Below are 24,942 nucleotides of genomic sequence, written 5' to 3'. Positions count from 1 at the left end.
TGTTTATATTTAAGACCCATCATATTACTGCTATTCAATTAAACCACATACTCTACTGTGTCAGAGTATACAGAAGTTGCAGAAATTCAAGTGTCTGTTTATCATGCACACGAAGAAAAAAATCAGCTATAAATTCATTATTTTGAGTGCACAGATATTATAAGCCAAATATGCCATTGGTGGTTAAATTTCCAGTCTAGTCAAAATGGTGAGAAATAATCATTAAATTATTATACTCAATGAACCAATTATATTTTTATGTGCAATTATCTACCCTTGTAGAAAAAAAAATTAGTAACTCCGTACCTTTTTCTCTTTAGCCTTCTGGCCAGTATGAGATGTGACATTCTCATTTTGGTGAACAAACTCTTGGGCTACAACTGTTTTTACAGGGTCCCCTTCAAGAACACAGTTAAGAAATTGTACTGTGTGTTCTAATGAATAGCTGTAGAAAATTTAAGTAGAAACATAATGTCAATAAATGAAAATAAGTTGTGTGGAGACATTAACACAAGCAATCTTCAAATATCTTACACGAATATGAAAAACTGGCTTACTTTTAAGTTTTCAACCTTGAAATTAAATGCTCATGGTATATCTAAAAAAAATCAAGAATAATCAGAAGGAAACTATCAAATAATAGGTTCTCAAAAGCTAATTTTCAAAAAATGAATGCCAAAAGATAGTATATTGGTAATTCAGCCAGGCACAGTAGCTCATGCCTGTAATCCCAGCACTTCGGGGGGCCGAGGTGGGTGGATCACTTGAGGTCAAGAGTTAAGAGACTAGCCTAGCCAACATGGTGAAACCCCGTCTCTACAAAAAATCCAAACATTAGCTGGGTGTGGTGACACACGCCTGTAATCCCAGCTACTCGGGAGGCTGAGAGGCATGAGAATCGCTTGAACCCGGAAGGCAGAGGTTGCAGTGGGCTGAGATAGTGCTACTGCACTCCAGCCTGGGCGACAGAGCAAGACTTTGTCTCAAAAAAAAGATGATGGATAGATAGATAGAGATTAGATAGATAGATGATAGATAGATTAGATAGATAGATAGATAGATTAGATAGATAGATGATAGACAGATTAGATAGATAGATTGATAGATAGATAGACAGATAGATAGATAGATAGATAGATAGATAGATAGATAGATAATTCAATTTCTAATCCTTTATTCCAGGCAGATTAGCCACAACAAATCTTTCTTTCATTTTATCACCTATTCTTCTTAAATCCTCTGTTGGATTTATACTTCATTTCCTTCAAACATCAAACACAGACAATAGACCTTTAAGCTGACATTTTTACTGTGTCAAATTCTACGTTTACTTTTACCATGGGATTTTAGTCAAATTCTAAGCGGGGATACAGAAAAGAAAAAGTTAAGCACTACCCTACCTCTCATCCCTGCATTACTCAGTCATATCTTGAGGTTGATACTATATTATCTGTAGAATGAAATTCTGCAAATCAACAAATGTCTGATACACTCACGTTCCAATATCTAAAGAAAATCATTCAAAAAGATTATATGCTGCTCAGTATTTCACACTATTTATGTCTCTCACCTCTTCCATTGACCAGATACTGAGGAACTGACCATATACGAATATTTTTTGAAATGTGGTTAACTAGGCCAGGCACGGTGGCTCAAGCCTGTAATCCCAACACTTTGGGAGGCCGAGGCAGGTGGATCACCTGAGGTCAGGAGTTCAAGATCAGCCTGGCCAACATGGTGAAACCCTGTCTCTACTAAAAATACAAAAATAAATTAGCCGGGCATGGTGGCGGGTGCCTGTAATCCTAACTACTTGGGAGGCTGAGGCAGAATTGCCTGAACCCAGGAGGCAGAGGTTGCGGTGAGCCGAGATGGTGCCACTGCACTCCAGCCTGAACAACAAGAGCAAAACTCTGTGAAAGAAAGAAAGAGAGAGAGAGAGAGAGAGAGAGAGAGAGAGAGAGAGAAAGAAAGAGGGAAAGAAATTTGGTAAACTATTTATCCAAAATAATGTGGTATTTTGCTATTCTTCAATTTATTAAAGACAACCCTTGAAGGGAAGCCATGTGCAACTACCAGTTCCACTTCCCCTCTCATCTTGCTGCCTCAGATATGCTCAACAAAAAGGATATCAGTATCAGGGGCTGGATGCTACCAACAATTATCCACATCCTTTCTAGGCCTTAAAATCACCCACCTGCTGGAAGTCAGTCTCCAGCCCTGATGTTGTTTGAGGCAAACAGCCCTAGAAGATTACACCTCAAGCACATACTGTAGTAACTGAGCCCACCTACCCTTCTTACCAGGATGAAGCTGAACCTACTGCTAGCTGAGAGAATCAGCCAACCGTTGGCAGACAAATGGAGGCAATCAGCCACCTAACATGAGGGGCCTGGCTGACCAATCACTGGCCATCCCCAGAAAGGACATACCCAGCCCCCTCCTTTGCCTGGGGAAGCACAACTCTGAGCTATTTCACCTCAGGCCTCTTGCCCTAGGTACTCATAGAACAGGAGTGGCCATATGCTAGCATCACCCTCTGGCATCTGGGAGATTTTAACACAAAACTCTCAGAAAATAGCAAGTTAGGTAGCAAAAATAAATAAGAAAATTAGGGATTGGAATACTACCTTTAAAGATTTGATTTAGGTGACATATTTAGAACTCAGCACACTCAGCAGAGAACAAATATTCTTAAGTATAGACTGGGCTGGGCACGGTGGTTCACACCTGTAATCCCAGAACTTTGGGAGGCCAAGAGAGGGAGAATCCCTTGAGCTCAGGAGTTCAAGACCAGCCTGGGCAACATGGTGAAACTCCATCTCTACAAAAAATATACAAAAACTAGCCAGGCGTGGTGGCACATGTCTATAGTCCCAGCTACTTGGGAGGCAGAGGTGGGAGGATCACTTGAGCTCAGGAGGTCAAGGCTGCAATGAGCCAAGATCATGCCACTGCACTCCAGCCTGAGCAACAGCAAGATCCTGTCTCACACAAACACACACACACAAAAAAAAGTATATGTTGACTACTCCTCATCTGAAACACTTGGAATCAGAAGTGGCTGAGATTTCAGATCTTTCCAAATTTTGGAATATCTGTATATACATAATGAGGTATCTTGGGAATGGGGGCCAAGTCTAAACATAAAATTCACTCATGTTTTTATATGCCTTAAAAATTGGCCAGGCAAGGTGGCTCACGCCTGTAATCCCAGCACTTTGGGAGGCCAAGGTGGGTGGATCAGCTGAGGTCAGGAGTTCGAGACCAGCCTGGCCAACATGGTGAAACCTTGTCTCTACTAAAAATACAAAAATTAGCCAGGCGTAGTGGTGTGCACCTGTAATCCCTGCTACTCAGGAGGCTGAGGCAGGAGAATCACTTGAACCCGGGAGGCGGAGGCTGCAGTGAGCCGCGATGGTACCACTGCACTCCAGCCTGGGAGACAAAGTGAGACTCTGTTTCAAAAAAAAAGAGAAAGAAATTCCAGGGTAAATAGAAAATCAAACTAAAATTTGAGATTTAGAAAATAATGAAAATTAAAATATGTATCAAAATCAAAACATATAGAGAAAAATTCATACCTTAAATGTATGTTATTAAAGACTGAAAGGAAATAAACTAACCAGAGTTGAAAATACACTAAAAATTTTAAGAGAAAGATATCAGTAAAAATAAATGATAAGACAGCATAAAATAGACTTTGACCAATAAACCAAGATTCTCTCTCTGAGAAGGTACAAGCCCAGAACCCTCAAAGTACTAAGTTCTTTAAACTTTCCATAGCAGAGGGAAAAATGGCGGGCTGCCAGTTTGTTTTATTAAGCCTGACACCAAATAAAACACTGAAACCAAAATCTGACAAAAATAGCCCAGGAACAGAAAAAAAATCACAGACCATCACCATTTCACTACTATTGTAAAAATCCCAATGAATTAGTCAATCAATTCCTACCTGCATTAAAGGAAAAAAAAAATCTGAAAGTAAAGTAGGTTTTATTCCAGAAATCCATTATTGTGATTGATATGAAATATATTAATAAACTAAAGATCAAAATCTATATTAGATTCTCAAAAGATTCTCAAAAAGTACCTATTTAAAACAAGCTCTTGTGAAGAATTTAAGAAAGATACATGATCAAAAGTATGTATTTTTCAAACCAGAGCATTCCTGATATAACTAACATAACACTACAATAATTAAAACAACATGGTGGCAACTCAGGATCTAACAAATAGCTCAATGGAATTAAAGTCCTCAAAATATATATTTGGGAATGTAGTATTACTGGTTATGTTTTATATAAGTGGGCAAAGATGATCCATTCATTTGGTTAGTCATTTGGAAAGACAAGTTAAATCTCTAGCTCATTTATAAATCTCTACCTCATACCACATACATAAAAAGGTAGACATTTAAAATAATAAAGAAAAACTTTTATAATATTAGGACATAACAGACTCCCTAAATAAAACATAAAACTCAGAAACAATAATGGTAAAGATTTTCTGTCCTGCAACCAATCTCCCAGATACTGAAGGACAACTGTATTTTGAGACACAGAGAGAGAGACCATGTTTACATAACTTATATTACAATATATTGTTATAATGGTTCTATTTTATTGTTAGTTATAGTTGTTAATTTTTTACTGTGCCTAATTTGTAAATCAATTCTTATTTACAGGAAAAAAACATAGTATATAGAGGGTATATATAGGGTTTAGTTATATTCATGGTCTCATGCATTCACTGTGGGTCTTGGAATAATACCCACAGATTAGGAGAGACTACTGTAGACTTAACATTATTTTTGTTATCAGAAAAATAAACATGGCATATGCTTTCAGTGACATCAGAGTAGAAACTACAGACAATCCTTCTAGCACTCACTTGTGGTCCTTGAAAATGTCCACCAGAAAATTTTGGTTAATGGCTGGAAATATCTTAAAGAGCTGCTTCTCCTTTAGTTTAGTAGCACAATCTTTTTCAAACATAAGGGTCTCCCTTTTCTAAAACAAAAACACAAAAATCATGTTCAAGATGAAATGTATAATACTAGAAACACTGACCAAAGGCATGGTTAACTTGTTGCAAAACTACTGATGATTTAAAAGCAATCACAGACTTTCTTTACTGATTAAAGGCTGAAATTAGTAATATGAGTACTCTTGCACTATTTATTTATATCCCATTTTTTGCAAAGTATTTGAAGTTGCTCATAAATATACACACACACACACAATCACATGTATACATGTATGTGTGGGCATCTGTATGTAAATATATATACACATACTGTCACACATGCATATCCAACACATTGAATCATTAAAAGGATGAAGATATAGAGGCATATATATACATACACACACATAAACAGGATATAAATAAATGAAGTCTGAGAAAATAAAGATAAAATATAAGATAAGGCTAGCAGTATTAGTATATAAATGCATGCCACAAAATCCTGTACAATTGCTAAAAGTAGGCCACAAATTTAGTTCTGAGACTCTTAGTGCCCAAAGCAAAGGGGAAAACAAAGATTCTCAGTGTCCATAAAATAAAAACAAACCAGTTGCTCAGGAAAAGTACAGCTTTTTCTGGTACTGAGACCTGAGAGAAATTTCCCCATGGGTCCTCATAAAAGTGACACTGTGTGATGCTGCGAACATCGTCCTCAAAACATATTCTCCTCAATGGGCAGAAACTAGTGTACAAACAAGCTGCAAATTCAGATTGACAGAAATCTTGGAATTCACAATTGTTTTTTCAGTTTTTCACAAATATATTTACTCCAAAATAACTGTATAAGAATTATATTATTACTCACATTTCATATTTGGATCTGCTCTAAACTGTCAGACCAAAAGAACTTTCCTAAAAACATGCTATTTTAATTCTAACCAAAGATGATAATAAATATTCTTAAAGTGGCAATTTGTCAACATTGTGATGCAACAAAATAATTTTGTTTGCTACAAAAATGCTGATGTCTGAAAAATAACTTCCTATACAATTTCAAAGGCAATAAAATGACTGAAAATTCCTAAATTTAAAAATTACAATAGCTGAGGTAGGAGGATTCCTTGAACCCAGGAGATCAAGACCAACCTGGCAACATAGCAAGACCCTATCTCTACATAAAATTGTTTTTTAAAAACTGGCCAGGTGTGATGGCAAGAGTCCCTGCTGGGGTGGGAGGATGGCTTGAGCCCAGGAGGTCAAGGCTAGAGTGAGCTCAGATCAAGTCACTGCACTCCAGGCTGGACAACAGAGTGATACCCTGTATCAAAAATAAATAAACAAAATAATCTGGGAAAATGCTAGAATTGTTATTTATTTTAAAGCTTAACCATACTTAGGCCATTTATAACACCAAACAGCAATAAAAGAGGAACCACAAGAGGTGACAATATGACTAAAAAGGAGTGATAAAGCTGAACATACAACAGGAGTGATGGAAACAAGCTACCTGAAGAATTTAAAATATTTCTGGCTGGGTGCAGTGGCTCATGTCTATAATCCTAGCACTTTGGAAGGCCAAGGTGGGCAGATTGCTTGAGCCCAGGAGTTCGAGACCAGCCTGGGCAACATGGCAAAACCCCATCTATACTAAAAATATATTTTATTTTTAGCCAGGCGTGGTGATGTGTGCTTCTGGTCCCAGCTACTTGAGGGGCTGAGGTGACAGAATTGCTTGAGCCCAGGAGACTGCGCCACTGCACATTCCAATATGGGCAACAGAGTGAAACCCAGTCTCAAAAAAAAAATTAATTAAAATATTTCACATTTTACTTAAGATATGCATGTAATCTAAACTTACTAAAAAATTCAATAATCAGATTTTCTACCAATCTATCGGGTCATAGTTTCTAAACTATAAATTCTGAGGTTTCATCAATGAACTAAAACCTTGTAACCTTAATCATCTTAAAATTAATTATTCTATTCATATATTATGTCTCAAGTTACATTTTTGCTTTAAAAAATATATACAAAGTATATTTCTCCTTTGGGGACAAAGAGTGAGGACAGCATTAGGCAATTATCTGGCTGAGTGCAGTGTCATTTACACTTACAATCCCAGCACTTTCAGAGGCCAAGGTAGAAGAACTGCTTGAAGCCAGGAGTTCGAGACCAGCCTGGGCAACATTGCAAGACCTCATCTCTATTCGAGAAAAAAAAGAAAGAAAAAAATTATCTTTCCGAGGCTGCATGTAAAGGTAAAGGTGGGTATCCTTGGGACAAAGCCAACCAGCTTCTATTATATTACCCAATCTATAGAAAAACAAGCAAAGGCCAGGTGTGGTAGCTCATACCTATAATCCCAGCACTTTGGGAGGCCGAGGCAGGTGAATTGCTTGAGCTCAGGAGTTTGAGAACAGCCTGGCCAACATGGTGAAACCCTATCTCTTCTAAAAATACAAAAATTAGCCAGGCGTGGTGGCAGACACCTGTAATTCCTGCTACTTGGGAGGCTGAGGCAGGAGAATCGCTTGAACCTGGGAAGTGGAGGTTGCGGTGAGCCAAGACTGTGCCACTGCACTCCAGCCTGGGCAACACAGCGAGACTCTGTCTCAAACAAAACAAAACAAAACAAAACAAAAACTAGCAGGGCATCATGACTCGCACCTGTAGTCCCAGCTACTTGGGAGGCTGAGGTGGGAGGATGGCTTGAGCCCAAAAGGCAAAGTTGCAGTGAGCTGAGATGGTGCCACCGCACTCCAGCCTGTAACAAAGCCAGACTGTGTCTCAAAAAAAAAAACAAAAAGAAAAACAAGCAAAAATCACTGATAGCAAAAAAAAGGAGTAAGTTGTGAAGTCAAAAGATGCTCATTTGTTCACCTATTACATCAAGATATTAAAGGGAGGGTAGAATTGTAAAGACAAGTTTTAATAGTGGAAAATGGCATTTCAATAGAAAGTATCACACTATTTAAGCCTAAGTGTTAGGCTTTCCTTATTTTATTTATTTATTTATTTATTTTAAGAAAATCCATTGCTGGCTGGGCGCTGTGGCTCATGCCTGTAATCCCAACACTCTGGGAGGCCGAATCACTTGAGGTCAGGAGTTCAAGACCAGCCTGGCCAACATGGTGAAACCCCATCTCTACTAAAATTACAAAAATTAGCTGGGTATGGTGGCACATGCCTGTAATCCCAGCTACTTGGGAAGCTGAGGTAGGAGAATCACTCGAACCCAGGAGGTGGAGGTTGTAGTGTGCCAAGAACGCACCACTGCACTCCAGCCTGGGTGACAGAACGAGACTCAAAAAAAAAAAAAACAAACAAAAAAAAAAACAGAAAGAAAAAAGAAAATTCATTGCCTCAAATTAATACATATATTACATATATTAATTGAAGAGGCTATTTGACAGGACACTAAAATTTTAAGATCTACTAAAGAGGTTATTCCTTGGATTGCGTTAGGATACAAAGATGGGAATGGCAGTATATTTCTAATTTAGTTAACCAAGATAAATTTAAAAAATAAATATGAAGGAATAGGAATCCCCATGCCTTAACTGGATGTATTACAGCCAAATATAAAGGTGCTCCTTTGTGCAGTCAAACGAATAAGAAAGTGTTAAAATGTTTTAAGAATACCATCTAAGAATTATTTTTTTCCCTTGAGAATTAGACTAAATAACCTCTAAGATGTTTTCCCTTTTGACCTGGAATTCTTTAATACTAATTTTCAGAATTCCAGAAAAGAGTAAGATGAAATCCAAACGAAATCTACTGCACGTATGGCTTCATATATTTAGATATTTTGAAATAAAGACCAAAAATAAAATTCAAAGTAAAGTGAAGGTTCTATTTGAAAAGGAAGAGTAATTTTTTTATTCAAACTCATACGTTTCTAAAATTTTTCTCTAAAAAATTTTGTTTTGGCCAGGCATGGTGGCTCACACCTGTAATCCCAGCACTCTGGGAGGCCGAGGCGGGTGGATCACAAGGTCAGGAGATCGAGACCATCCTGGCTAACACGGTGAAACTCGGTCTCTACTAAAAAATACAAAAAATTAGCTGGGCGTGGTGGCAGGCACCTGTAGTTCCAGCTACTCAGGAGGCTGAGGCAGGAGAATGGCATGAACCCGGGAGGCAGAGCTTGCAGTGAGCCAAGATCGCACCACTGCACTCCAGCCTGGGTGACACAGCGAGACTCCGTCTCAAAAAAAAAAAAAATTTTCTCAAAGATAGACATCTTTAATAGTAAGACAGACATTTCTTATTACTAATATATATAATTATCTTTAAATAAGATTTCTTTCCTGTTTTTTATAGAAATAAAAAAATAGAGGTAAATATTAAAAGCTGAAAAAGATGCAGCTGGCTGAGCGTGGTGGTTCGTGTTAGTAATCCCAGCACTTTGGGAAGCTGAGGCAGGAGGATCACTTGAGCCCAGGAGTGCAAGACCAGCTTGGGCAACATGGCAAGACCCCCTCTCTACAAAAATAAAAGTAGCCAGGCATGGTGGCACGTGCCTGTGGTTCCACCTACTTGAGAGGCTAAGACAGGAGGCTCACTTAAACCCAGGAGGTTGAGTTGAGGCTGCAGTGAGCCTTATTGTACCATTGTACCATTGCACTCCAGCCTGGGCAACAGAGCAAGACCCTGTTTCAAACAAATAAAATTAAAAAAAAAAAAAAGAAGAAGAAGATGCAGCTGGTCAGGCACAGTGGCTCATGCCTTTAATTCCAGCACTTTGGGAGGGCAAGGCAGGTGAATCACTGACCCCAGAACTCAAGACCAGGCTGGGCAACATGGCAAAATTGTCTCTATAATAAATTCAAAAATTCGCGGGCATGGTGGCTCATGCATGTAATCCCAGTACTTTAGGAGGCTGAGGCAGGTGGATCACTTGAGGTCAGGAGTTCGAGACCAGCCTGGCCAACATGGTGAAACCCCATCTCTACTAAAATTACTAAAAATTAGCCAGGAATGGTGGCACACATCTGTAGTCCCTGATTCTTGGGAGGCTGAGGCAGGAGAATCACTTGAACCCGAAAGATGGAGGTTGCAGTGAGCCAAGATTACACCACTGCACTCCAGCCTGGGCAACAGAGCGAGACTCCATCTCAAAAAAAAAAAAAAAAAAAAAAAAAAAATACCCAGGCATGGTAGTCCCTGTTACTCAGGAGGCTGAGGTAGGAGGATTGCTTGAGCCCTAGAGGTCAAGTCTTCCATGAGCTGTGATCACACCACTGTAGTCTAGTGTAGGCAACAGAGCCAAGACCATGTATCAAAAAAAAAAAAAAGGTAAAGAAAAAGAAAGATGCAGCTCAATCACCTATAAAGTTAAATCTAAAACAACACAAACTTAACATGGATGGCTTATAGTTGAGTATTAACTAATTTCCCTGAAGCAAAAACCTCCAGCTTCAAATTATACTTAAAATAGTTTTCAATTTTAACATTAAATTCCATCAGGTTAAATATGGATTCTAGACTAGAAAATACTTTGAAAAAAATCACAAAGTAAACATACACAATAAACCAGAATCAGAGACAGTAGCTTAATATTTATATTAATTCATACCAAATTATGTTTTTCCTGTAAGGCAATTTCTTCTGACATTATTTCTCTGAGTGATACTTTTTTAGTTTGAGTATTCCAATGATCCAATAAAGGTAGCATTTCAGATGCTGTTAAAGTCTTCAGTAATTTTTTGCCTGTTCTCTGAGATGATTTTTGTTCGGAATTATCAAGCCCAGTATGTCCAACCAAGGAAGGATCTACAAAGTAGTATAAATACTGTCATACTCTCAACAATAAATGTATAAATTAAACATTATTCACTCTGTTACATTTACCTCAGAGACCAAGGGAACAGTTTTTTAATTTTCAGTTTGTAAATATAACACAACTCTGAAATTGTAAAATACATCTTCGCGTCATTGCAAGAAATAGTATGTGTTAATGTAGCAATATTTTAAAAGAGTAATGATCTGTGTATAATTTTTTTTTTTTTTTTGAGACGGAGTCTTGCTCTATCGCCCAGGCTGGAGTGCAATGGCGCAATCTTGGCTCACTGCAACCTCTGCCTCCCAGGTTCAAGCGATTCTCCTGCCTCAGCCTCCCAAGTAGCTGGGATTACAGGCGCCCGCCACCATGCCCGGCTAATTTTTGTATTTTTAGTAGAGACGGGGTTTCACCATGTTGGCCAGGCTGGTCTTGAACTCCTGACCTCAGGTGATCCGCCCTCCTCGGCCTCCCAAAGTGCTGGGATTACAGGCGTGAGCCACCGCACCCAGCCAGTCTGTGTATAATTTTAAACTGACTCAATGCTTCCCACTCTTTTTCATATCATATCAACCCAAAATATAGTGACATGTATACAGGACACTGGTAAACAGAGGAAGTTATAGCCAGCTGGAAGTGAGCAACCATAACAGCTACAGTCAGCTCTGGCCACCCATTCTAAGGACCAAGAATATCGATTACTTTGGCAAACCTGTAACTCAGTGAAGGCACACAATAAAGAGTAGGCAAATGATATTCAAAATAAGGAACTGAACATTCTACGAAGTTCACAACAACAGAATTTAATGTGTAACATTTCAACTTCTCAGAGGAGTATCAACACATTCTGATACATTCCTCTGCTGTCCTAGAGAGTGAAGAAACAATAGATACTGGCATTTGCACACCATCCTTTCGGCACCTCTATCCCTACATCAGCTGTAGCTCTTGAGGCTATGACATGAGCACAGGTGTGGATCCTAAGAATCTTCAAGGTGGAACTCCTTGCCTTGGTCCCAGTGTGCAGTGGACAACAGAGGCCTGTGGAGGAACTCAGGCACAAAAGGAGGATGCTTAATAACAGGTCTGCCACCCTGCAACAGTCACTGAAGACAACACTATCTAAGAGAAGTCATCTGGAATCAAATATTTTCAAGTTGGCAGGATGTACCAAAAAGCAGGTTGGGTTTTGTGGTCTAACAATACTGACATCAATAAAAACTTTGAATAACCAAGTAATATTTCAATGATGTTCTTCATCAAACACATGAACACTCTATTGCTCTCAAACCAAAAGTTTTCTTTCATGCAGAGCAAAACCTCAACAGGAAATGTTTTGAGAGCATACCCTAGGTGTTCCACAGCACTCATGAAAGTTCAATATATATTATAGGGGCTTTTTTCCCCTTTAAGTTTTATTGTATTTCATATCAATAAAATACTAAATATTTTTAAAGAACTGGCTGGGCGTGGTGGCTCATGCCTGTAACCCCAGCACTTTGGGAGACCGAGGTGGGCGGATCACCTGAGGTCAGGAGTTCAAGACCAGCCTGACCAATATGGTGAAACCCCATCTCTACTAAAAATACAAAAATTAGCCAGCTGTGGTGGCGCGCACCTGTAGTCCCAGCTACTTGGAAGGCTGAGGCAGGAGAATTGCTTGAACCCAGGAGGCAGAGGTTGCAGTAAGACAAAATGGCACCACTGCACTCTAGCCTGGGCGACAGAGCAAGACTCCGTCTCTAAATAAATAAATAAAACTTTTATTTGCAAATCAAAATTTGTGGGTACCGTATTTTGTGGAAGTAATTTAGAATGAGTTAAAATTCAAACACACACCAAATTTCAACATTAAGACATTAGAAATAAAAACACGTGCTTTACCTTGCATAAACCTGCCACAAGACACCTCTTCTTGTCTTTGTCGCTCCTAAACACAAAAGCCAGGCAAGAGATTGGCAAACAGGGAGTGCATTAGTAAACAAGGATACAAGGTTATATTATTTTTCTCTAGAAATCATTTCTCCTTGTATAACTGTAAACCATTCTTACTCAATCTAAGTAAAACAATAAAGTTAGATAATAAAAATTATGTAGTATGACTACAGCTACATATTTTTTCCACTTCTAGAATGGTAAAAATACTGCATTTTTTAAAAAAATTTCTTGTTATGAAGAACGGTCTGAAAAAAAATTTTTAAATAAATTAAAAACTGTCTTTGAAATTTAACCAATCAGCATTGAAGTCTTTAATTCTGGGAGTGAAAAACTCACTGTTTATAATTTTTTTTCTTAAAAAAATAAACAGGTCAGGCACAGTGGCTCATGCCTATAATCCCAACACTTTGGGAGGCCAAGGCAGGAGGATCACTTAAAGCCAGGAATTCAAAACCAACCTGGGCAACATAGTGAGACCTCACCTCCACAAAGAAAAAAAAAAAAAAAAAAAAAGTTACCTAGGTCTGGTGGCAGGCACCTGTATAGTCCTACCTACTCTGGAGGCTAAGGCAGGAGGATCGTGTGCCCAGTAGTTCAAGGCTGCAGTGAGCTATGACTGTGCCACTGCACTCAACCAGGGCAACGGAGCTAGACACTGTCTCTAAAATAGAAAAAAGATTTTAAAAAATCAACAATCAAATGAGCTCCATTGCTAATTATATAATTTGGCTGTCTGGAAATATTTAAACTACTGAAAAGAGAGAAAAAAAAGACAGTAATCTGTTCAGTGGTACAAGTTCATTCTCTCTCAAAGTCGAAATTCAATAGAACTCTTCCATCTCAATGTCAAAATTCAATAGAACTCCTTAATATTATGTGGTAGATTTTACTGAAATTCAGAGGTTCAAAATGGACAAAAAAGGAGCTCTTTATAGAAAGAAGCCTACCAACCATTACAGATTCTTTCCATTTCTCATGAATCACTTTCGCCAGATTCAGATCTATATGAACCACACAATCTTCAACTGTTAGAGACCCTTGTGGGGGAAGGGGGAGGGAAGAAAATGTAATCATTACTCATTATATATTTGCAGAAAACATACTAAACCACCTCATGCATCACAAAACTAACTTGTATTATTAATTCCTAACTTATGCTTCTATTTACTAAATCTTAGAGTATTTTTATTTATGTTATATGCTATGTTACTGTCTTCACACTTCTTGACTACTGCAGTAATACAAAGCTTCACAGTAAATCTAAGTTATTCCTTTCCATGAGTCTAAATATGTTTACTTTATTCATTTCTATTCGTCAAGACTTTTCAATAAATATGTTCTAAAAAATTAATCTTGTCTTAAATGCATCTGGAGTAGCACCAAAGGATTTTAAAAGGTTCATCTGTACAATTAAGTGTGAAGTAAATACCAGAGAAAACGTTCAAACTATGTATGGGATAAATACAAACTCCATATAAATATTCTCTATTTCTTCCTATTGTATTTTTTAAAGTCCTCCAGAAATGTGTCAAAAATAAGGCACCATGTGAAGTTAGGCAACATAAAATTACTTTTGCATTTCAGTTAACATAGAATATAATTTTACAATCAAAATAGAACTCTCTAGCCAGGTATGGTGGCACATGCCTATAATCCCAGCTACTCTGGAGGCTGAGGCAGGAGAATCACTTGAGCCCGGGAGGCAGAGGTTGCAGTAAGCCGAGATTGAGGCACTGCACTCCAGCCTGGGCAACAGAGCGAGACTCCCCATCTCAGAAAAAAAAAAAACAAAATAGAACCCTCTGTAGTCTAGTCACACAAAGACACACACATGGTCATTTACTTTTTCCTTACCTGAATCAATACCAACAGGACCAAATAATTCATTAAGTTGAAAAGCCAGTTCAGGAGGTAATGCCAATTCCAGACAGTCTATGGTCAGAGATTTGGCCATCGCTGGAGTGGGATTCAATATCTCGGTTTTATCTTCCCCACTAACTCCAGCTGATAAACTACTTCCCGCCATTAGAATTTCCTTCATTTCCTTCTCATCTTCATTCATAAATTCTTCTTCATCTGAAAATTTCACATAATCCTTTGGAAAATTTTCATTTCTCTTTATTTCAAGAGAATCAGTAAAATAAATTTCTTCATTTAATTCAAGATTTGAAGTACTAGATACAAAGTTAAAAATATCAGAGAAATGTGAAGGAGAACGTATGTTGTCTCCAGTCTCTGTGACTACTAGGTTTTTTTCTGTTTCACTCATATCTTTAGGAGTAGTAGCTTTTACAATACCTGGAAAGGACTGCTTACTGCTATATAAAAGTTCTTCCTGGCTGTTAGGAAGTATGTCATTATTATTCTTTAGACCCACAGCAGCACTGGGAAATATACTTGTCATTGATTCATGGTTTTCAGGAGTGACAGCTCTCATTTCCGCCTGCTCTGAGTTTCTTCTTTCTGCATCACAAGTAGACTGTGAGTCAGCGTTACTAATGCCAATCCCATGGCTAAACTCTGGCACAGGAGAATTAGAATTCTCTAAAGTTCCTCTTTGGCTAATAATTTCTTTCAAATTCAACCCCAGAGAAAAAGGCCCTATTTGTGATCCATCACACGATTTTTGGAAATTCTCAAACTCTGTATCCTCACATAACTTAGTTTCAGAATCCAACAAAAGGCTTGTGGCCCAAATAATATCTTTATTACACCTCTCATATAAGTCTTTCAGGGCTTCTAATGAAAAGGATCCAAACAGTTTACAAAGAATGTTAAGATTTTCAGATTCATCTGCACTGGTAAGCTCACTTTCTTCAACAAACGTGCTTTTATCATACATTACTCTATATGGAATTGCTTCTTGAACGTCTGATTTTGTGTTAATATTGAAAACTTTTGGCTTAAATCCATCTAATCTTCCTGTTAATACTTTGATAGAATCTGAAATGCTAATTTTATTCTTTTCTATTTTCCATAAAAGAGCAAAATCCTGTGGTTCAGTCTGGGTGCACACGCCTACTTCTTTTCCAGGGTCTCTCTTAGGCATTTGCTCTTGACATTCAGCTAACGTTTGTGGTTCTACTACTCCAGAAACAGTTGGTGCACTATTGGTAAAAGTAAGAGGCAATGATGTGTGTTGCCCATGACTCTTTTTACTTAGACAAGTCTGACTCTCACAGGTCATTTCACTGAGTAGCATTTCAGAACTTCCTAGATTGGAGCTACCCAATGTCTTTAGTTTTTGAGAGCTTGTGCCCCAACAGGCCTCATGTGCTATAGATAAGGATATTTCATTCATTTTGTCATTTGTTCCAATTTCTAGGTTGGGCTCACTTAAACCAGTCTTTGGCATTCTTGATCTGTGTTCCCTCTGAGCTAAAGAATCAGATGAAGGCCAGTCACCCATAATGTTGAATGAGTTTTTTTCAATATTTTTATAAGCATCATATTTATAGCTATCGAGTGGCTCTGAAGCATCATCACACTGTGACTTTCTGCCATCCTCTACACTTTCATGTGGAGATCCTCGTTGCTGGACACAATCTATATTCACAGATACACTGTTAACTAATTTGTGTGACTGAGGGTAATTATACTTTTTGTCACTTTGTACGGATGAAGTTTTTTCAGTTTTTCTGTTCCTTTTTGTCCTCTGACCAATAGTCTTATCAACTGGCCAGTCACCAACAAAATTTGATAGCTCATGTCTTGGGAACTTTTCCAAAGTCGATCTGCTTTTTTGTTTCCCAAAGGCTTTTTTCTTTACTGTTGCTCTTTCTTCCACTATTTCACCAGGTGAGGATTTTTCATTTTGAAGTGGTCCAGTATTTGCAAGATCACAGTCTTCTTGATTATTTTCACTACAGCAAATACTAGGTGACACTCTCTCCATAGAACTATCTGTGTCAGTTTTACTATACCCTTTTACAGCCACCATTTCTATTTGCTCTTCTTCACTTTTGTCTGTTGCCTGTAGTTTGCTTTCAGAGTCAGAAAAATATATGTGTGGAGTTTCCAGAATAAAAGCACTTTGAATGCTAGGATTCGTATCACTTATTTCTTTTCTTCTTTTGTTTAAATCTGCATTAGAGAGATACGTAACATTCTCAGGTAACACTGTTTCTTTGGTTACATCAAGATTCTTCTCTTCAATGAACTCTAGATGCTTCAGAGATGAAGATAAAATATTTTCTTCTTTTTCAGAGATAATATCTTCATTGTCTCTTGGGCTGTAAGATTATTTTAAAGAGTATCATGAGAAAGTCTCTTAATGTTGCCATCAATACTATGATTTAAAGAAGCATTAATTGACAGACAGGGCACTTAACAGTTATTCTGAAAATTTTATAAATAAACTACATTAAAATTATAAAAGCTAATTCTGATCTTTCTCTAATACACTATGAACACATTACACTGTTGTAACCCCATTACCTAGCATGATGCTTGGCATATATGAAGCACTCAAACTTTTTTTTTAATTGAATAGTACATATGAGACTTTCAGTTTAGGTGTTAATTATGCATTAAAGTTAAAGCTCTGAATTTGTTCCCAGGAGAGGACACCACTTTCCTGGCTTCTTTCTGACCTTAGTTTTACATAGCTAAGCATATGTAAAATAGGTCTGATACAGAGGAAGCTTCATTTACAAAGTCACAAAGGGCCAACCAATGCTATTTGCCCGATTAAGAGAAATTAGAGAAAAAGAGCTTTCATTTGAAATGTCATTTGGTAAGATATTTTAAAGCCATATTTAATGTTAATTTCAGACTCAAAGCACTTGTGCAAATCATTATATTCTCAACTTTAGTTAATTTTTCCTGATTAAATTTGTCAACACATTTCCTTTTTTTTTTAACTTCAGGAGTGCTCGAAGTCCCAACTCTCGCAGGATGCCTTCCTAAGTGAAATCATACCTAACGCTGAGTTTTCTATGTGTTAGATGATGCTACTTTAAGTCCCTCGCATGTACTAATTCATAATCCTTATAAGATTTTTATGAGCAGTGTTATTACTGGCATTTTAGAAATGAAGAGCTGAAGTACAGAAAGATTTTGTAACTTGTCAGAGATTACAAAGCTTTGGGACTTTTTGAACCCAGAAAATATAGCTCAAGAGTCCATGCTCTTAACCACTTTGCAACACTGTTTCTCAATAAAAAAAAGCATTTATAAATTTTCTCTTCCCCATTCCCAACTCCTTTTTAACAGAGCCTCTCTATCCCTTACCATCATAACATATGGATAACTCAGACCTCTGGTTTCTTCTTTACTCTGTCAATTAATGCTGTTTTTATTTATTCAATTGTTTATGTGTCTTCGTTGCTAAACAGAATCAGTGCTACCTTGGATTGCAAACTGTCAGAAGGCCATGACTTGTATTACTTGGTAAAAGTGTACCGTTAATGATTTTTATAACAGTAGCTTGAAAGAGTATTTTCATTAAAACTTAAGGAAATTAAGAAGTGATTTGAGTGGATACAAAATAATAACAGCGAGAAGATAAGGGAAATACTGGATTAGCAGCGAGCGTCACATAAAACTGGCAGGAGAATTCATAGCATAATCATGGACTCACAAAACTGAGGACAATAAAAGAACTGTCATGTCATCTCTCATATGAACTTGTACTTCTCTTGATAACTACATATATCCCACCCCAGGTAAGACTATAAGTAAATCCTTAAAAATAACAAAAGTCCACCTTATTTATTTATTTTTTTATTTTTTGAGATAGAGTTTCGCTCTTGTTGCCAGGGTGGAATGCAATGGTGCGATCTCGGCTCACCGCAACCTCTGCCTCCCAGGTTCAAGCAATTCTCCTATCTCAGCCTCCCAAGCAGCTGAGATTACAGGCATGCACCACTAGCCCGGCTAATTTTGTACTTTTAGTGGAGACGGGTTTCTCCATGTTGGTCAGGCTGGTATCGAACTCCTGACCTCAGGTGATCCACCTCCCTCGGCCTCCCAAACTGCTGGGATTACAGGTGTGAGCCACCACACCCAGCCAAGTCCACCTTATTTTTAAAGTTTATCAGCAATGATTCCACAAGCTCCAAAATTATACTTTTTAAAAATTATATTTCAAATTGAATTTCATACATAAGGCATTTTAACCTACCTAGTGCTTCTATCCTCACAAGAATATGCACACAACTCAATACGTTCAATTTTCTCTGGAACCGAAGAACTCATAATAATTGGCACTGAAACAAAACGTTGATAATGTTCCAACATTCTTGTTATTTTTTCTTTGCTTACCCCATGAATGTTACGCCTGAAAATTCCAGGGGAGAAAAGGGTTGAAGGAATATTGATAATTAAGTTTTTAAAAATCAGAACATATGTCTAGAAAAACAATAATATATTTCTAATAGATAAGAATATCAAAGCTGCTTTATTGTGACCACAATATATACAATTTGATTCTAATTTTCATTTCATTAAGGATTTCTTAAATTATACACTTTAAGTTCAAACAAAGAAAAAAAATTCTAGTATTTGAAGTTTCTACATGTTCAAATATGAAGTTAGTTGTTTGTGTTTTCACTCATGGTGCCTTTTTCAAAAATGTTTTTTATTGTAAGCTCATATTTGGTTGAACTTAATATATGAGAATTCTGAGGCCTTCAACTCCGAGTACTTTCACACAGCATCTAGGTTTATACCTGCCAGGAGGCCAGATGTTATGCTTTAGCCCCTCAAAGGTTTGGTCTTAATGAAAACATCTCAATTGCAACTTTTCCTGTCTTGGGTTGAATTCAAGGCTTTGTGACTGGATCCCAGGGATAATATATGCATTTGCCAGTTGGGCAAATCTGGCTTTCATATTTACCTACCTCGATCTTGTCTGGTTTCAGATCACAGAGAAGCAAAGAGATAGAAAATATGAAAGAGAGGTTAAGAGTCATAAGAGCCAGAGCCAAAAGTTCTAGTAAACATCTAATCTAAGTCCCAGAAAGAGAAGAGAATGCATGGGACGGAAGCAATGTAAAGAAAAATGCTGAGAATTTTCCAGAAATGATGAAAAACACCAATTCCTTAATTTCAGAAGCCAACAAATGCCAGACAAGATAAAAAATAAGAAATCCATAACTAGAAACATAGTACTGAAATTGTCATTCACCAAAGACAAAGAGATCATATTAAAAGCAACCAGAAATTTTAAAAAATCATTTTAAAACTAGTTATCTACAAAGAAACAATTAGAATGACAGCTGACTTAACAACAATAATAATGTAAGTCAGAAGGGGGTCAAGTGTTATCTTCAACAACAGAAAATAACTGTCAGTATAGAATATACATATCCAGCAAAAGTATCTTACAAGAATGAGGGCAATAAAAAGATTTGCAGATTTTAAAAAAAGAATTTGACACCAAGCAGACCCTTACTGTAAACAAAATTCTCAAAGATGAACATCAGGCAGAAGGAAATTCCCAGATGAAAGGTATATGATGCAAGAAAAAAATGAAGCAGAAAGCAATAACTAGATGAATAAGTGAAAACAAACACTACCTGTATATTCTGGACAATGAGAGCATGTAAATTGAGAGGGAGGCAAGTGTCAGAATTAAAATGTTTTAAAGTCTTTGTATGCGTGAGGAGGAAAGCCAAGAAAATGCTCTGACTTTAGATTTAAAGTCTGCATGATAAAACTTGCAAGGTAACCACTAAAAGAACAAAAATAGTATATACGATTTTCAAATTAGTAGAGAAGAAAAAAATTTAATACAAAAATTTGGGAACAATTTTTAAAATTTTAAATAAGGCATGATAGGAAAAAAATCCAACTACATCATTTTCTATAATAGAAGAACAATCACAGAAAAGGTGAGATGAACAAAAAGCACAGAATGAGACAAGATCAATTATATGAATAATTGTAAGAAACAAGATCAATTATATGAATAACCAAAATAGCCATAAAAGAACTAAGTTTATCAGTTAAAAGTCAAGGTGGACAGAGTGGATTTCGAAAAATCCAGCCATCAAGCTTACAAGAGATACATCGAACATAAAAATACTCAAAGTAAAAGTATGAAAAAAGAAATAACAAATACTAACTAAAAGGAAGCTGATGTAGGTCTATCAATATTAGATAAATTACACTTTACAACAAAAATCACTACTAAAGACAAAAGAAAATCACTAGAAAATAATAAAAGGTTCAATTAATTAGGGTAATATAAAAATCTTAAGCTTGTATACATTTCAAAAACTACCCTCCAAATATATAAAGCAAACATAGGCAGAATTATAAGGAGAAACCACAAGTTCAACATAATAAAGGGAGATTTCAACATTCATCTCTCAAATACAGGAGATATGAGTAACAATAAGCATGATTTAATGGATATATTAACACATTGTAATCATGTACATTCTTATCAAGCAAATGTGAAATGTATTAAAAATCAACACTTAACTAGGCCAAAAAAATCTTAAAAATATCAGTGAATTAGTATCATACAAACTACACCACCTGACCTACTGTAGTTAAGTTGAAAACCAATTTTTATAAAAGACAAAACACTCATCTGTTCAGAAATTTAAAAACACAGTACTAAATAACCCAAGAGTTAAAGAACGAAATTAATCATAATGCAAACTAGAAAATAACTAAAAAAGACAAAAAATAAAGTATTATATATTAAAATTCTGAGAGCAGCTAAAATAATACATAGGAAAATTTTATTTTACTGGGAGACAGAGTCTCACTCTGTTGCCCAGGCTGGAGTGCAAATGGCACCATCACAGCTCATCACAGCCTCGACCTCCCAGGCTACAGCAATCCTGCCACCTCAGCATCTGAGTACCTGGGACCACAGGCGCACGCCACCATACCCAGCTAATTTTTTTATTTTTTGTAGAGTCAGGGTCCCACTCTGTTGCCCAGACTAGTCTCAAACTCCTGGGCTCAAGAAATCCTCCTGCTTCAGCCTCCCAAAGTACTGAGATCACAGGCAGGAGCCACCACACCTGGCATACATAGGGAAATTTTAACATCAAATGTCATATTAGAAAATGACCTAAACCTTCAAGTAGAGAAGTTTAAAACACAAGAGAATAAAAAAAGCAAAATTGATTTTTTAAAGCAATAAAGGTAGAATAATGAGAAGCAGAAATTAATTAAACATTAAAAAACTTACAATGGAGTTCAAATAAAGCTGAGACTTGTTTATCTGAAAAGGCTAATTAAAAAATCTGATCTCTGATGAGAATAATAAAGAAAAAAGAAGGAAGATAATATAAACATACTAAGATTGCAGGAGGGAACTTAACTGCTAACACAGTAGATGTGTAAACAGTAAGAGACTACTATAATTGCTTTAATAAAGTCTTAATAAATTTGGAAATGTTGCTATAATGGAAAAATTCCAACTAAACATTCTCACAAAGAAAACATCAGATCCAAAGAATTTTTAAAGTAAATTCTAACATTCAAACTAGATAAACCTAGAAAAGAAGAAAAGAGAAGATACTTCCCAATTAATTTCATGATCCTAAAACTATGATATCACAGTCAGGCAAGACAAGTTAAGGAATAAAAAAACTGTAGGTCAATCTCATTTATTTATAAAGATGCAAAAATTCTAAATGAAATATCAGAAAACCAAACTCAGTAATCTATCAAAAGGAAATGAAAAGGAAATAGTGACACATGCTACAACATGGATGAGCCTTAAAAACATTATGCTAAGTGAAAAGATTCCAGACACAAACAGCCACATATTGTATGTTCCATTTATATGCAGTATACACAACAGGAAAACCCATAAATACAGAACACACATTAGTGGTTCCCAAGAGGAGGGGGGAACCGGAGTAACTGCTTGTAGGTATAGGGCTTCTTTGGAGGAAATGGAAAAGTTCTGAAATTACATAGGGGTGATGATCACACAACACTGTGAATACACTAAAATTAGGTTGTCCTTTAGTACTAAAATTAGTTGAAATTGCCAAGAAAAAAAAAATAGCCTAACCAAAATGAAGTTAGGGCTATCTCTATGGAAGTACAGAACACAAAGCAAAACACAGTGTATGTTCATGCCTTGACTAACATTTTTATTCAAGTCAAGCAACTGAATAAAGAAAAAAGTATAGCCATAGTGGGAGGCAGGCATGGAGTGAGATATCTGGACAGCTGGATAATTTGCTACCTTTGCCATCTCTATATCTGTACTACCTTCCAGTGCTCTAAATCACTAAGCAGTTACAACAATCCGCCCCTCCCAGTAGCACATAGTTCAGGTGTGCCAAATCCTAGGGTCTGTTCTAGTTTTAGATATTAACATATGATTCAAAGTAATAAAGTACAGGCTGGGCATGGTGGCTCACACCTGTGGTCCCAGCACTTTGGGAGGCAGAGGCAGGAGGATCACTTGAGGCCAGGAGTTCAAGACCAGCCTGGGTAACATGGCAAGACCCTGTCTCTATATTTAAATAAATAAACAAATAAATAAATAAATAAAACTCAAAAAAGGTAATAAGATACTGAGTATATAATACAAGGGGAATTTTTACTGTAAATTAACTCAATTTTAGAAAGACAAAGAAACTCTTCATAAAACTGGACAAAAAGCTGTAAGCAATAGAAATTAAGTTACAATCTAATCAATTCATTCATCATTTACAAGGGGAAAAATCTAGACGGACCTTGTCTGTCTGCCGTTATATAAAAAGCATGTTAGGTAGCCTCCAAGTTTTACCTTGCAAGTTCCTTTGGTTTAAACTTCCACCATGTGTCTGGTTCCCGAAAAAGGACTTTATATTTGTGTTTCTGAGACTACATACAACAAAGACAAAAACATTTTAAAATAGGTATTTCCAAGAAATTAAAATTATTGTTTCCAAATTTATAGCATATAAAATGTAAAGATTATCTAATCTTGATGAGTGTGTTAAAATGGCAAAATATACAATCACTTTAACCCAGCAATTAACTATTAGAAATTTATGCTACTGATAAATACTTATATAAGAGCATTTATTTATATAATACATACATTAGATATATGCCAGGATAGCCAGTTTTCCAGTATTTGTAACAGCAAAAGAATACAAATAACTACGTGGCTATTAATATAGAACTGACTAAATAAGTGAAGGTATAACCACAAGATGAAAATACTACACAGTAATTTTTTAAATTCTACATGTGCTAATGACAATGTTCTTAAAAAAAAATGTTAAGAAAGGAAGATAAAGAATTTTCGGCCAGACATGGTGGCTCACGCCTGTAATCCCAACACTTTTAGAGGCGGAGGTGGGTGGATTAACTGAGGTCAGGAGTTCGAGACCAGCCTGGCCACCATGGTGAAATCCTGTCTATACTAAAAATATAAACAATTAGCTGGGCATGGTGGCGGGCACCTGTAATCCCAGTTTCTCAGTTTCTGAGGCAGGAGAATTGCTTGAACCCAGGAGGCGGAGGTTGCAGTAAGCCGAGATCACACCATTGCACTCCAGCCTGGGCAACAAGAGCGAAACTCCATCTCAAAAAAAAAAAAAAAAAAAAAAAAAAGAAAGAAAAAAAAAGGTGGACAAAAAAGAGCAAGAAGGGCAAGAGGATTAGGTATAGGTCAGGTAAAGGGAAAGGACTTAAACATTAAAAGAAATCTGGCAAATTCAAAGAAAATAGCTGAGTTTACAGAATGCTGAATTTCTCAGAACAGCAAAATTTCAAAAGAAATTTGGGGAAAAACAAAGGACCAACAAATTTTGATTCTGCCAAGTATGAGGAAAAGGAAATAAATATATATAACATATGTAAAAACAAAAAAATAAAATTATAATTTAGTACCACTACCTTTTCATAAAAGACCCCAAAAAACAAAACAATCTTAGAGTTCAAAAATTGAATTTCAGAATTTAAAACTCTACCTTTATGGAAAAACTCAGCTAAATGGCCTAATTTCCTCATTTTGCTGAAGACCATCGAAAGCTCATTTACAGACTATCCAAGGTTCTGAGATTCTTAAGTGCTTCAGATTCACTTTCATAATTAATGTTCCCCAATAATTGCATACAAACTGTTAGAAACTTATGACAACTTATGGTACTAACCAAAGCAACATATGGTTTCATTTCCCATGCCTGTAGGTTTGTATTATCTATAATTATAGGAGATATCTTCTTCTCAAACGCTTCTTTTGCTGAAAAACATAACATAATTAAAAATCATTTTTTAAACAACAATATTAAGTATTATGATTTTCAAAAAATCTGATCTTTTCATAATTTGAAAAA

General features: G+C 36.5%; 1 protein-coding gene across 13 annotated transcripts in view; it reads right to left on the bottom strand.

The window, feature by feature from the left end:
• N4BP2 (NEDD4 binding protein 2) overlaps positions 1 to 24,942 on the bottom strand; it is a 106,023-nt gene that overhangs the window by 26,093 nt on the left and 54,988 nt on the right. For all 13 annotated transcript variants that reach the window (XM_054553828.2, XM_054553829.2, XM_054553836.2 and 10 more), the window contains 9 exons: positions 24,760 to 24,848; positions 23,403 to 23,479; positions 18,813 to 18,968; positions 14,543 to 16,920; positions 13,640 to 13,725; positions 12,635 to 12,680; positions 10,547 to 10,743; positions 4,894 to 5,012; positions 307 to 445 (listed from right to left, as the gene is read on the bottom strand). In XM_054553828.2, the coding sequence (XP_054409803.1) occupies positions 307 to 445; positions 4,894 to 5,012; positions 10,547 to 10,743; positions 12,635 to 12,680; positions 13,640 to 13,725; positions 14,543 to 16,920; positions 18,813 to 18,968; positions 23,403 to 23,479; positions 24,760 to 24,848 (3,287 nt within the window). The remainder of the gene's footprint in view (positions 1 to 306; positions 446 to 4,893; positions 5,013 to 10,546; positions 10,744 to 12,634; positions 12,681 to 13,639; positions 13,726 to 14,542; positions 16,921 to 18,812; positions 18,969 to 23,402; positions 23,480 to 24,759; positions 24,849 to 24,942) is intronic.

This window comes from Pongo abelii, chromosome 3, assembly GCF_028885655.2.
Source record: "Pongo abelii isolate AG06213 chromosome 3, NHGRI_mPonAbe1-v2.0_pri, whole genome shotgun sequence".
NCBI lineage: Eukaryota > Metazoa > Chordata > Mammalia > Primates > Hominidae > Pongo > Pongo abelii.
Note: the sequence above shows the minus strand (reverse complement) of the source record. Positions and strands in the feature narration are given on the sequence as shown.